This window comes from Aulonocara sp. 'chitande type north' Nkhata Bay, linkage group LG17 (assembly GCF_057382095.1).
Source record: "Aulonocara sp. 'chitande type north' Nkhata Bay isolate Kocher_YH1m ecotype deep benthic linkage group LG17, A_spYH_male_GT1.1, whole genome shotgun sequence".
Lineage (NCBI taxonomy): Eukaryota > Metazoa > Chordata > Actinopteri > Cichliformes > Cichlidae > Aulonocara > Aulonocara sp. 'chitande type north' Nkhata Bay.
In genome coordinates this window covers 30715357-30727707 of record NC_141360.1, presented here as the reverse complement: position 1 = coordinate 30727707, position 12351 = coordinate 30715357, and the positions used below count along the sequence as shown (strand labels likewise).

At 42.0% G+C, this 12351-nt stretch overlaps 1 protein-coding gene across 1 annotated transcript in view; it reads left to right on the top strand.

Moving 5' to 3' along the window:
* Positions 1–9381, top strand: part of exoc4 (exocyst complex component 4) — a 146493-nt gene extending 137112 nt beyond the window's left edge. Inside the window, exon 20 of the mRNA XM_086268783.1 lies at positions 7405–9381. Coding sequence (XP_086124909.1) covers positions 7405–7642 — 238 coding nt within the window. The 3' untranslated portion in view covers positions 7643–9381. The remainder of the gene's footprint in view (positions 1–7404) is intronic.
* Positions 9382–12351: the final 2970 nt, after the last annotated feature.

Here is a 12351-nt window from a genome sequence, read left to right as displayed (position 1 = left end):
GTTGGGAAGCTATTGACTTGCACAGTATTTAAGCAGGTTTATCTGAAAATCATATGAGGCAACATGTCAAATGATAAGACAGGGGAATGAATTTTGCTTCTTTTTTTTTTTTTTTTTTTAAATGCTAAAACAAACAAATAAAAATGTCTGGAGGAACATGTAACAGCTAATTTGATTAATTTGCAACAAGTTAGTAATATGATTTAGTGAAAGAAGAGCACCCTGGAAAGGCTGAGTGTTTGAGGAGTGGATAAGCTAATTAAGTTAACAGATTCAGAAAGTCCAAAAATGTTCTACAGAGGGGATGAGGCTGAAACCAGCTTGAAATGCCAGTGATCTTCATGGATGTCAGACAAGAAATTAATGACCACATTGTCTGGGCTTGAGCTCTTTTAAAGTTAACTTGGAAAATGATTCTGTGGTCTGTTGGTAAGAAATCATAGATACTGCTTGCCAATGCCTAAGACCATGCTGACTTGTTATGAAGTGTTAATACTGTAATGCCTAGCTTCTATGTTCTTTCAGCCTGCTAGTTACACTGATAAGTCAACCGTCGGTGTCCTGATGGTCACTCCTGGCTGTGCAGGCTTGACTCAGTCAGGATAACTAATGTTAAACATCAATCAAAAATAAATAATGTTCTACTGGAAGGCACATTAAGTGTATCATATACTTAGGTGTAATGAAAAATCTCATACTGTCCTTCCAGGAAAATTCCCTCCAAAGAGGGGAGCTAGAGGTAGTTATGTTTATTTTACAAATATTCAACCAATCTTCATACGTAAGTGTAATATCTGCTTCTTTCTCCCATCTGTTCTTAACATACTGGGTGGAGTGGGTCCTGTATGTTTGTAAACATGAGTACAGTTTCGAGATCAGCTTTTTATGTATTTTACCTTTATATGTGTCGACAAACATATCAATGAGCCCCCCCTCCTCAGAATAATCCCTTGCAACTTTAATATTTTTATTAAAATGGTGTCTCAATTGTAAGTGTCCATAAAAGAGATTTTACAGTATGCTGTAATACCCTTCCAAGTCCATTCTGTAAACACCCCATCCAAATGTGCTGGTGTAAAATCGGTATCATATCCTACCCACCTTAGAATTCGCATTTTCCTTTCTAAATTGAATTTTTTACTTTGTTTAGTCCATGTATTTAAGGCTACTTTGGTGCACTCATGCAAATTACACATGTTTTTTCTGTAGACTTATATCACCCAGTAAAGACTGTAGAGGTATATCCAATTGAGCAAGTTCCAAGTCTTTCCATTTTGGAAATATATGTGCTTGTTCCAATTCTTTCAACTTATTTGACATGATAGTCTGTTGCCTCTCTTCTTCCCTCTTCTTCCTCGCTGACCACATTATTAGTTTTCCTCTGAGCACTGCTTTCGCGGTATCCCACAAGGTACTCGGTGACACTTCACCATTGTCATTAACCTCCAAAAATTCATTAACTTTCTTAATAAATTCTTCACATTTTTGGTCATTCAAAAGGCTAGTGTTCAGTCTCCATACAACGTTTCTAGGCTTAATATCCAAATGTATCTTTAGGTGTACTGCCGAATGATCAGAAACGTCTCTGGGTCCAATGTTATATTCTATTATCCTCGGTCTTTCTGATTTGCACATAAAAAAAACAGTCAATTCTTGAGTAGACACCATGCGGGTGGGAGAAAAATGTATATGCCTTTGAAGAAGGATGAAGTTCTCTCTCAATCAGCCCAACCTCATTAAGCATCTTTCTCACATAAAGAGATTCCGGATTCTGCTTTTTTAATAAGTTTGAGGAGTCCAAGGTAGGGTGCAATTGTACATTCCAGTCTCCACCACATATCAGGACACCTGATGTCTCCGTAACAATTAAATCAAATATGGTCCTTATTAATGATTTGTCCTGTCCAGGAGGTCTGTAAATATTAAGTGGCGTCACTACTTTAGAGTCTAGAATTCCTTTTACCAAAATATATCGTCCTTCCTTATCTGCAATTTGTGAAGAGAACTGGAAAGAGATTTTATTTGAAATCAGAATTGCAACTCCCCTATTGGGTCCCTTTGTTTTTGATGAATAAAATATGTTTTTAAATCTGGGGTACTTACGTTTTTCATTCCCCTTTTTGGTTAGGTGGGTCTCCTGCCAAAAAATTATATGATGGCCTTCTTTTTTCATTTTAGCAAAGAGTTTACCTTTTTTAACTGGGTTTTGTAACCCATTAATATTAAGGGTTACTAAACTATACTGTTGAAATGACATGTCTTGTATAAGTCAAAGCATTTACCTTGTAAGACCTGGGTGATAAAACAAAACAAGAAAACAACAACAAACAAACAAAAACACCCACACAAGACATACATTTGTCAAAATTTGAAACTTGAACTTGAACTAAAACAGAACAAATGAGAGAACTGTGGTTTCTACTCAAAAACAGAATTCCCCAAAAACCTTTTGGAGAGGAAAGCTCTCGTTTCACGAGGGGCCTCTCTTGTGTAAAATGACGTCTCCTGAGGTTATGCATAAACTAAATACCACAAAATAAGAAGTAATCAAACAATCAAACTAACCAGGAAAGTACGCTCCCAGAACACTGTCTTAATCTCTAAGTACTCTTAAGACCGACATATAACTTTCAGTATATATTTAGATGTAAAATGAAACCTAAACGTTTACTCTAAATTATATTCAAAGTAAAGCTGAAGTGTCAATCCTCACCCAGGAAAAGTCAAATCGGTAAAGAAACTGAATTTCTCAAGTATTCAGTTCAGGACATGATCAAACTGTGTCCCTTGGTTCATGTCGAAATGCCTGGAGCATCATCTTGATATGCATCACAGCGTCCCGCTGTCTCCCAGGAAAGGTTCTTCAGCTTTTCCCGTGTTGCATCCATGGATCGGGTCTGTTCTCCCGCGAAGCTCAGAGCCTTCCTTTTCTTCAAATCCTCCGTGGCCTCCACCGCGCTATCATAAGTTACAGTGCCGTCACTGAGGAAGACACGGAGTTTAGCTGGTGCGGGGGTCTGGAAGCGAATTCCTTTTTCTTTAAGGACTTTCCTGATGAGACTTTCTTTTCCGTTGAAATTCAGTCGGATAGTCCTGGTCAAAGTAGATTCTCACTCTGTTCAGAACGACCTCTTTCTTTTTCCAAGCAGAGCGGAGCACTAGTTCTTTAATTCTGTACTCCAGAAAGTGAATCACTATTGACCAGGGGCTGGCATTCGGCGGTGGCTTCGGGCCGAGAGCCCTATGACATCTTTGCATTCCCAGCTCAGTATCGCTTAGGGACAACTCCGATTTAATAAATGTTTCCAAGAACTCCCGTAGATTGTCCCCTTCTTTCTTCGTGATCGGGCTTCCAGGTCTGTCAGTTTAGCTTGTATATTTTCTTGTGCTAGAATAGCTTGAAGCAGAGCCTCGTTAGCCCACTCCTCCACCTCCGCCACCCTCCCTTCTGCCCCATCCACTCTACTTTAAGTCTCTGGCAATTTCGTTTAATTTGTTATCAATATCTTTTCTGAAACACGTAAGTTCGGTGGAGAAGGTGTCTTTGAAAATTTTCAGGTCTGTTTTCATGTCCAACCTGGTAGCTTTTAGCTCTTCATGGATGGCGCGGATGCTAGCTTGCAGGCCATCCATACCCTCGTCGCTATCGTCATCTGTATCTCTTTCCATTGTTTGTTTTTCAACTTTTCCCGTTTTCATTGGTGTCTTGCCTCTCTGTTTACGACCAGTTTTCCCCTTCATTAGTGTGAAATGCTGTCAGAGTAATAATTCGAGTAAATTTGGAGAGTTTTGGTTAGTGAGCCTGGGAGCGCTCACCTTACACGACCACCCACATTGCCTCCGTACCGGAAAACCCCTTTTCTTGTTTTTTTTTTTCTTTTTACCAACCAGAAGGACAACTCCTCTTCATTTTATTGATTCAATTGCTTTTGTTACCATTAGGCTTGTTTAAACATGCATGCATGTAATGGGAATAAGTGTACATTTTGTCAGCCCTAAGAGGCCCCAGCACTCACTCACCATCGCCTCCCCAAGCAGTTGCCTGCCTTGCCTGGGGGCATGCCTTGTCTACACATTTTCAATGGGACCTCTTTTTGAGTAATCACTGCAAAAGGAATAGCAGTTGCTATTACGCTGTAATTAAGTCCGTATTCACAGCGTCGATCAGATTGTTTTCAATTATCTCTTGTCAGCTGCTACTTAAATGGAGAGACTCCATATTTGCACAGCTACTTTTGCTGTTGTATCAGACAGATGGTCTTTTAGACTGAAGAAAAATGTCCAACAAAGACTTAGCAGGGGTGCTGTTCATCTCTCACTGCATGTGGAACTTGTTACTGAAGTCTACCTGGAATATTCTCTTAATTAAACTATACAGAATCACCACATACTGTTCTGATAGACACACACATTCACATTACCGAGTAAATTACACCCTCCACTCAGCTTTACCTCTGTGACTTTGGAATCATGTACCATAGCAAATAACTGTGTCTAAAACTAACAACATAAATGTTTACTACACAGATGTTTGCAGTGGTTATGTCTCTGCCTCTTTAGGAAATTACACAGAGACAATTTCAAGCAGTCAGGTGCAATTTCTGCTATTTTTGTTTTTCTCTGCTCTGTTCAGAACAGTCCGGTTAATCAGATCTGCTTTCCATTTGGACTTAAGGATGGCGGTTTGAAAGAGAAAAGCCTTCTGTTCAAAGCGCCTCCCTTCAACAAATAAAACTGTGCATATTTATGGTTATATTTGTTTATCTTATTAGATCAAATAACGAGGCGATTTGCTTCAAGTGCGTCGTTAAACACTGGCTCTAGAGAATGAAATGGGATTGCTCTTGAGCTAATGTTTTGTTTCAGATATTGTATAGATAAGAAAATGAGACCCGTTTTTCTTTTTTTTTTCTATTTTCATCTGTCTTACCTCCATTTAAGGAGTGAACTGGTGTTACTCATCAGTGTTGACAAGCTTCTTTACTAAATGAACTTAGGGATGAAAGCATGAAAAAGACTTTAAGCAGGATAGAGGGTGAGACAGTATGCAAATGCTTTGACGATCAAGGCCAACGCCTGCTGTGGAAGGCCAAAAACAGACATTATGCACCCCTGCTCTGCATTCATTTCTTTAGTTGTCTTCCTTTTCCCTCCGTCTTTCAAGCACTCCCTCGTTCGTTCTAACCTTTCCAGGTCTTTTTCTTTTGTTGAATATCCAAAATGACAGCACATAAAACACCTTGGAACAGAAGCTCCCTAAGTGCTCATTAACGCCTCGTTAGCATAGCAAATGAACATCTCAAGAAAGGAGTGGGTCTGGGATGGGTGGTGAAGCTAAACAAATGAGTCAAAGGATCTTTTTTGTCTTTCTACTGAGCCATATCAGAAATATCTGAATCCATTTACTTCCAACTTCTTCTGGCACAACAGAGCTTAACCCTTTTTAACCACATCCACATTTAATTTAATTTTCATCAAGGCCACACAAAGAACGTTCAAACATCGGTGGCTCTGACATTGTTTGCCTAGTCGCAACACCCCCAATACCTTTCACATGCTTTTCTTCTGCAAGACATTACAATGTCAGCCTTGTAATTATCTCTCTTTACTTAGAGCAGCAGAAGCCACTGCTGTTGACTGACCATCACCTGTCCTTGACCGAGATATGTTGTGTAGTAAACAGTCAGTTTTTATTCAGTGTATTAATGTACAACACAAACCCAGGATGTTGCTGCTTGTGTTGTGACACTGGGAGCTCCAAGAAAAACTTGGTGTTAAACTAATATAATTGAAAGAGAGACAAAGCATATTTTTCACTTGTTTGATCTCATTTATTTCTGTATTAAATCATGGCTAAATGTTCTGCTACTAAAATCCCTGTGCTTTTTTCTGCAGTCCATACAGAGCTCCATAAAAGTTGCTAACCTGATCTTAGTTGTCCATGTGCACACTATTGGCCATTACTAAAGACTACAGTACCTATTGTTACTATAAACATGCAATAGTAGGACTGTAGCTCACCTATGCCCTCTTGCTCTGGTTGCGTCTACAACCATCGTATGAAAGTGTAACATTTGTTGTCTCTTTAGGATTCCTGCATCTTGGTCTTAGACTCATTTTACCCCTGACCAAAGAAAAATTGTGTGTCCTGCTTCCACAGATTCCTGTGCATTTGCTTACCTCCAGGCCCTCTTTGTACAGTTATCTGTATTTTGTGTTCATGACAAGCTAGACTCCTACTGAAATCCATATTAATGGCCAAGTACTGTAAGTTGATGCTAATGAGTTATACAGTCTATGGTCACACGCCCACAAGAGGTCAACGCCTAAAACAAATCTTAAAAATGCTGTGCTCAAAACGTTCGTGCAGTCTCTCTTCACTTGTGTTTGGTATTTTTTGATCTGTATGTGTATTGTTCTTGTCAGCAGGTGAATGTGTGTTTTATTCAACAATACTTGCTCTCCTTTTGTGCTCCTGCATTATCATTGTGTACTTCATGGTCCTTTTCAAATGGCCCATTGAGGTATTCAGTTCTGGTTAAAGAGCTATTAATTCTGTGCACGCCTCTTTCCGCTTTTGGCTCTGTCAACAGCATTTCATTAGAATAGTCTCAGTAGTTTGTAGCTGTTGAATGGTTTCCCTCTACCTTCAACTCCCAGTGGCAGGAGGTTGAGATCCTTGAAGCCCTTTTTCAGAAAATTGCTGCTGACAGCAACAGCAGTACGTGTGGCTTCTGTGTTTTCCCTTTGTTCTTGTTGTTCTTTTTGATTCAGCCCTGGAAAAATGAATAACACAGGATTATAAAGTGTTACTGTTGCATGTAGCGTTTTCTTTTTCCCTCTCCCCCCTGCTTTCCTTTGATTACGTCCTCAAGGACGTTATGTATTCAATAGAGTTTGTTTGTCTGCTAGCAGGATTAGAAAAAACTGCAAGGTTGATATTTATGAAAGTTGGTGGTGAAGCGGAGCGTGGGTAAAGAAAATACCCATTAAATTTAGGTGTCTACAGTTCAGACAGAGTAGCTGTACCATTACTGGGTGTCTGTGTGTGTTTATCAATTTAATGTTTAAACCTTTTTCCAATTTTTACTAACTGGATGATTTTGGACTGACACATTTTTATAATCTTCACCAAAGTTGGCACAGATTATCTCCACACCAACCCCAGAATTTTTTTCCCACAATGGATTTAAATTCAGTGTTAAAGTTCCCAAACTGTTTATCATTTAAAATAGATCTGGAAATACATTGATATTTTATATGCAAACTGACCTCTGATAGAAGAGTGAACAGTTACCTTAGAAGACATCTGCACACTCTGATTTCCTCTCTTGCATCCTTTTCTTTGCTCATTTTGTCTTTCCAGTTAATTTGAAGATTTACAACCTTCCCTTCTTCTTTCAGGCAGTACTATGAGATGCTGTACAACACTGCGGATGAGCTGCTGAACCTGGTGGTGGACCAGGGTGTCCGCTACACAGAGCTGGAGTACATCAATGCCCTTTCCTTACTCCATCGCAGTCAGACAGGTGTAGGTGATTTGAGCACTCAAAACACCCGGCTACAGAGGCTGAAGGAAATCATCTGTGAGCAGGCCGCCATTAAACAGGCCACCAAGGATAAGAAGATCACCACAGTGTAATGATAAAGCAAGGACGTGGCATTCAGAGGGAGATGACCATTGAAAGGGAACAGCAATGCATTTTTCAGTGCGATGAACTCTGGCATGTTTTTGTTTCTTTCAAATTTTTGTTGCACAAATACGTGATGTGTTTTAGATTTGAGATTTTGGTTAGAAAACGCAAAAAGATGTTTGCTTTAGACACAAGATCTGGAAATCTGTTGATGGAAAGTGTGTCATCTACATTTCATACTTCCTAATGATGATGAAACACACTCTAGTCAAGTTTTGACAAATAGATATGGATTTTTTTTTTACTTATATGAGCTTATGTGAATTGACTGACTCTACATGGGAAGGGAGGTGACAACTTGCATAACTGCAAGCCTTGCAGGTCCATTGGTCCATGTATCTATGTCACAAAGCAGCCTATATTGTCAATTTCCGCTATTTAAATCACATAATAAATGCAGCGCACACGCCCGGACTCTTAACAGTGCTTTGCTCACCATGACTACATCTCCAGATAAAGGGCGATTGTCTTGGACACTCACCCGAACTTAGTCCTCATCTCTTCTCATTTTCCTATTAGATCTAAACTGCTGCTCTCAATTACACCTCTTTCTCTCCTCTCCTGGCAGCCCCATGGGCCCACTGATTCTGTCTGCAATAACAGATGCCAGATTAGACTGTCTGAATGAGGCCACATCTTCCGCCTGCTGCCAATTTGGGTTGGTCCCCTATGATTTCCCTAGCTGACGATTGTATCATAGCTATGGTTGTTAAAAATCTGTTATCTTTTTTTTCCTCATAGTTCGTGCAGTAAAGTTGTGCGACTATTGTGGAAAGTTGTGAATCAATTAACATATTATTTTGCAAATTGGACAAAGAGACCACAGTGGAACGACTCTGCTTTTTTGTGCTAAGGCACATATGTGGCTGTACAAACCAAAACTATGCAATGCTGAATCTTTATTTTGCCATTCAAACTGCATGTGCTCAATCCTATAAAGTGAGCTAAACATATAAACTCAAGAGACGATCACAAATCATTCCCTTCCCCACAATCCTCCTTGTTTTTAGTTCATTAACTTGGGGGAGAAGTACTTAACAAGAGGGGGAGAGGGAAATGGGAGCCTTGTCAATACACTGGGCCCAGCGCTGGTCTCCCTGAAGCCCACAGAGCAATCCATCATAATGACACATAGGCTGGGATCGATGGGAAAACAACTGCGGAGCTGCTGAGTGGTTCGCCTACCACTCTGAAACGTACACTTGGTGTAAAATCTAAAATCTGCTCATTCATCTGTTCACTTCAGAGTTACTTTTATAATGTTATACATGGAAAACTTTATTTCAATGCTAAATGACTCTGTCAGGGCCGTGCCATTCACAGATGCTGTTAGACTACTATTATGCTGCATAAATATAGCCCATAAAATTCTGGAATAATGCTCTTATATGTATTTGAAAACCACTCCTGTCCATTCTTTTTATTCCTGAATTACACTTGCAAAAAGGTTCTTTTACTGTTACCCGTATCTCACCTGCTTTTCTTTGCAATTGATCTAAATTTTGCACATCTGTTTAAAGAACTGATTTTATGTTTGGCATAGAAATGCATTGAATTCTGGCTTTAGTGGTTACCAGGCCTATTTCTTGATCTGGTTCTGAAGTGTCATAAATGCTCTGAAATGTATCTATTCTAAATGAAGCACTCACAATTTGACAGTGCATACACTAAAAAATAAATTCTTCAAATTCCAGTCTTTGTCTGTGTACGTTTCTTTCCTTACATGGTTGTAAAGGTCGCATTTTCCACTCTTAGATGTTCAGCTGCTAGGAGTTCATACACACATTGACCTTCTGCACGTGACAGCCTGTCACTGTTTTGAAGCAGTGAGGATGTTTCTGCCATGTATCACACAAGTGAGACGGATCCAACACACACACGAGGATTTCCTTAAGCTGACAGGTGTGATGTGTTGTGTGACATGGCTTTAAGCACAGAATGCTAAAGTGTATTATATTGGAATCAGAAAAATAAGTACAAACAACATCATCTGAAGGCTTTGTTGTTGTGGGCATCTTGTTGGCACAGGATGATATTTGACAAGGCTAACTGTGTTATTAGCATAGCTCTGAATGAGCCCTGGCTGATGCAAAATCCAAATGCAAGGGAAAGGGTGGACGATACAAGTCTACATTTGTTTTAGTTTGTTTTAGTTTACATTTTGTTTTAGCTGTTTTAGTTAACAACCGGTGGTGTAACCCTGCCAACATAACAATCAAAGAAAGGATTTGTTGCCCGGACACTGAACTGTGTGCTGTTGGACTCAGGCCGTATTATTTACCCAGGGAATTCTCTCACGTCATCTTGGTGGCTGTCTATGTTCCCCCCTCTGCTAACCCCACAGCTGCATGTGACACTATCCACTCTGCCATAGCTCGGCTACAGACTCAGCACCCGAGTGCCTTTATTGTGATCTCGGGTGACTTCAACCATGTATCACTGGACAATACACTACCAACATTCAAACAATATGTGGACTGTCCCACCAGGGGAGAGAAAACTTTAGACTTACTGTATGCTAACGTCAAGGATGCATACAGCTCCTCCTCCCTCCCCCCACTTGGTAGGTCAGATCATAACCTGATTCACCTCACCCCCCGCTATGTGCCAATTGTGAGGAGGGAACCTGTGACCACCAGGACTGTTAGGAGGTGGTCAGAGGAGGCAATAGCGGAACTACAGGGCTGTTTCGAGGTGACCGACTGGGAAACACTCTGTGAGCCTCACGCCAAGGACATCAATGGGCTTACTGAGTGTATCACAGGCTACATAACTTTCTGCACCGACTCCATTGTTCCAGCTCAGACTGTTCATTGTTACCCAAATAACAAGCCGTGGGTGACTAAGGACATCAAAGCCCTCCTCAACAACAAGAAGAGGGCTTTCAGAGGGGGCAACAAAGAGGAGGTGAGGAAGATCCAGGTGTTACTAAAGGACAAGATCAGAGAGGCTAAGGACAATTACAGGAGGAAGCTGGAGTGGAAACTCCAGCAGAACAGCATGAGAGAGGTGTGGAGGGGCATGAAGACCATCACTGGATTCAGGCCAACCAACAGCAGGGGAGCTGAGGGAGGTGAGAATAGAGCCGACGAGTTGAATCTGTTTTTCAATAGATTCGACACCACAGTGTCTGCTCCCACCCCCACAACCTCACCTGCAGTCAGCCTGGAATCCAGAACCACACCACTGTGCCAGCCTCTCTCTTCACATGTTGCCTCCTGTGAGATTCCTGACACCCCTCCCCCACCCATCACCTTCACTCAATACCAGGTTGAGATGCAAATGAGGAGACTTCACTCAGGCAAGTCTGCTGGACCAGACGGAGTGAGTCCCCTTGTCCTCAAGACCTGTGCCCCCCAGCTGTGTGGAGTCTTTCATAAACTGTTTATGCTGAGTCTGAGTCTGCAGAGGGTCCCGGTGATGTGGAAGACATCATGCCTCGTCCCTGTACCAAAGACGCCACGCCCCAGTGGCCCCCAGGATTACAGGCCCGTGGCACTGACCTCCCACATCATGAAGACCCTGGAAAGGCTCATCCTGGACCAGCTGCGACCCATAGTAAGACCACATCTGGATCCCCTTCAGTTCGCTTATCAGCCTCGTCTCGGAACAGAGGACGCCATCATCTACCTGCTCAATCGTGTCTACACCCATCTGGACCAGCCGGCGAGCACTGTGAGGGTCATGTTTTTTGACTTTTCCAGTGCTTTCAACACCATCAGGCCGACCCTCCTGGGTGATAAGTTAGCAGCGATGCAGGTGGATGCTTCTCTGGTGTCCTGGATTGTTGATTACCTGACAGGAAGACCACAATATGTACATCTCCCACAGTGTGTGTCTGACAAGGTGATTAGCAACACAGGGGCACCACAGGGGACTGTCCTCTCCCCCTTCCTCTTCACCCTCTACACCACAGACTTCAGCCACTGCACAGAGACCTGCCATCTTCAGAAGTTTTCTGATGACTCTGCGGTGGTTGGATGCATCAGCAGGGATGATGAGACAGAGTACCGGGCTGTGGTCGACTCCTTTGTCACGTGGTGTGAGCAGAATCATCTGCAGCTCAACGTGGCAAAGACCAAGGAACTGATCGTGGACTTCAGGAAGACCAGGAAACACTTGACCCCTGTTTCAATCCAGGGGGTCAGTGTTGACATTGTGGAGGACTATAAATACCTTGGAGTACACATTGACAATAAACTGGACTGGGCTAAAAACACCACAGCACTTTACAGGAAGGGCCAGAGTCGTCTCTATTTTTTGAGGCGACTGAGGTCCTTCAACATCTGCCAGAAAATGCTGAGGATTTTCTATGAGTCTGTTGTGGCCAGTGCGATCCTCTATGCTGTTGCATGCTGGGGGAGCAGGCTGAGGGTCGCAGATGCCAACAGACTTAATAAACTAATCCGTAAGGCCAGCAATGTTGTGGGGATGGAGCTGGACTCCCTCAAGGTGGTGTCGGAGAGGCGGATGCTGTCCAAGATAAAGACAATGTTGGATAACACCTCCCACCCACTCCATGACATGCTGGTCAGTCACAGGAGCTCGTTCAGTGAGAGACTGAGATTACCGAAAAGCACCACTGAACGACACAGGAAATCATTCCTGCCTGTGGCCATCTCCCTGTACAACGCATCCACTTAACACACTGTTTGCT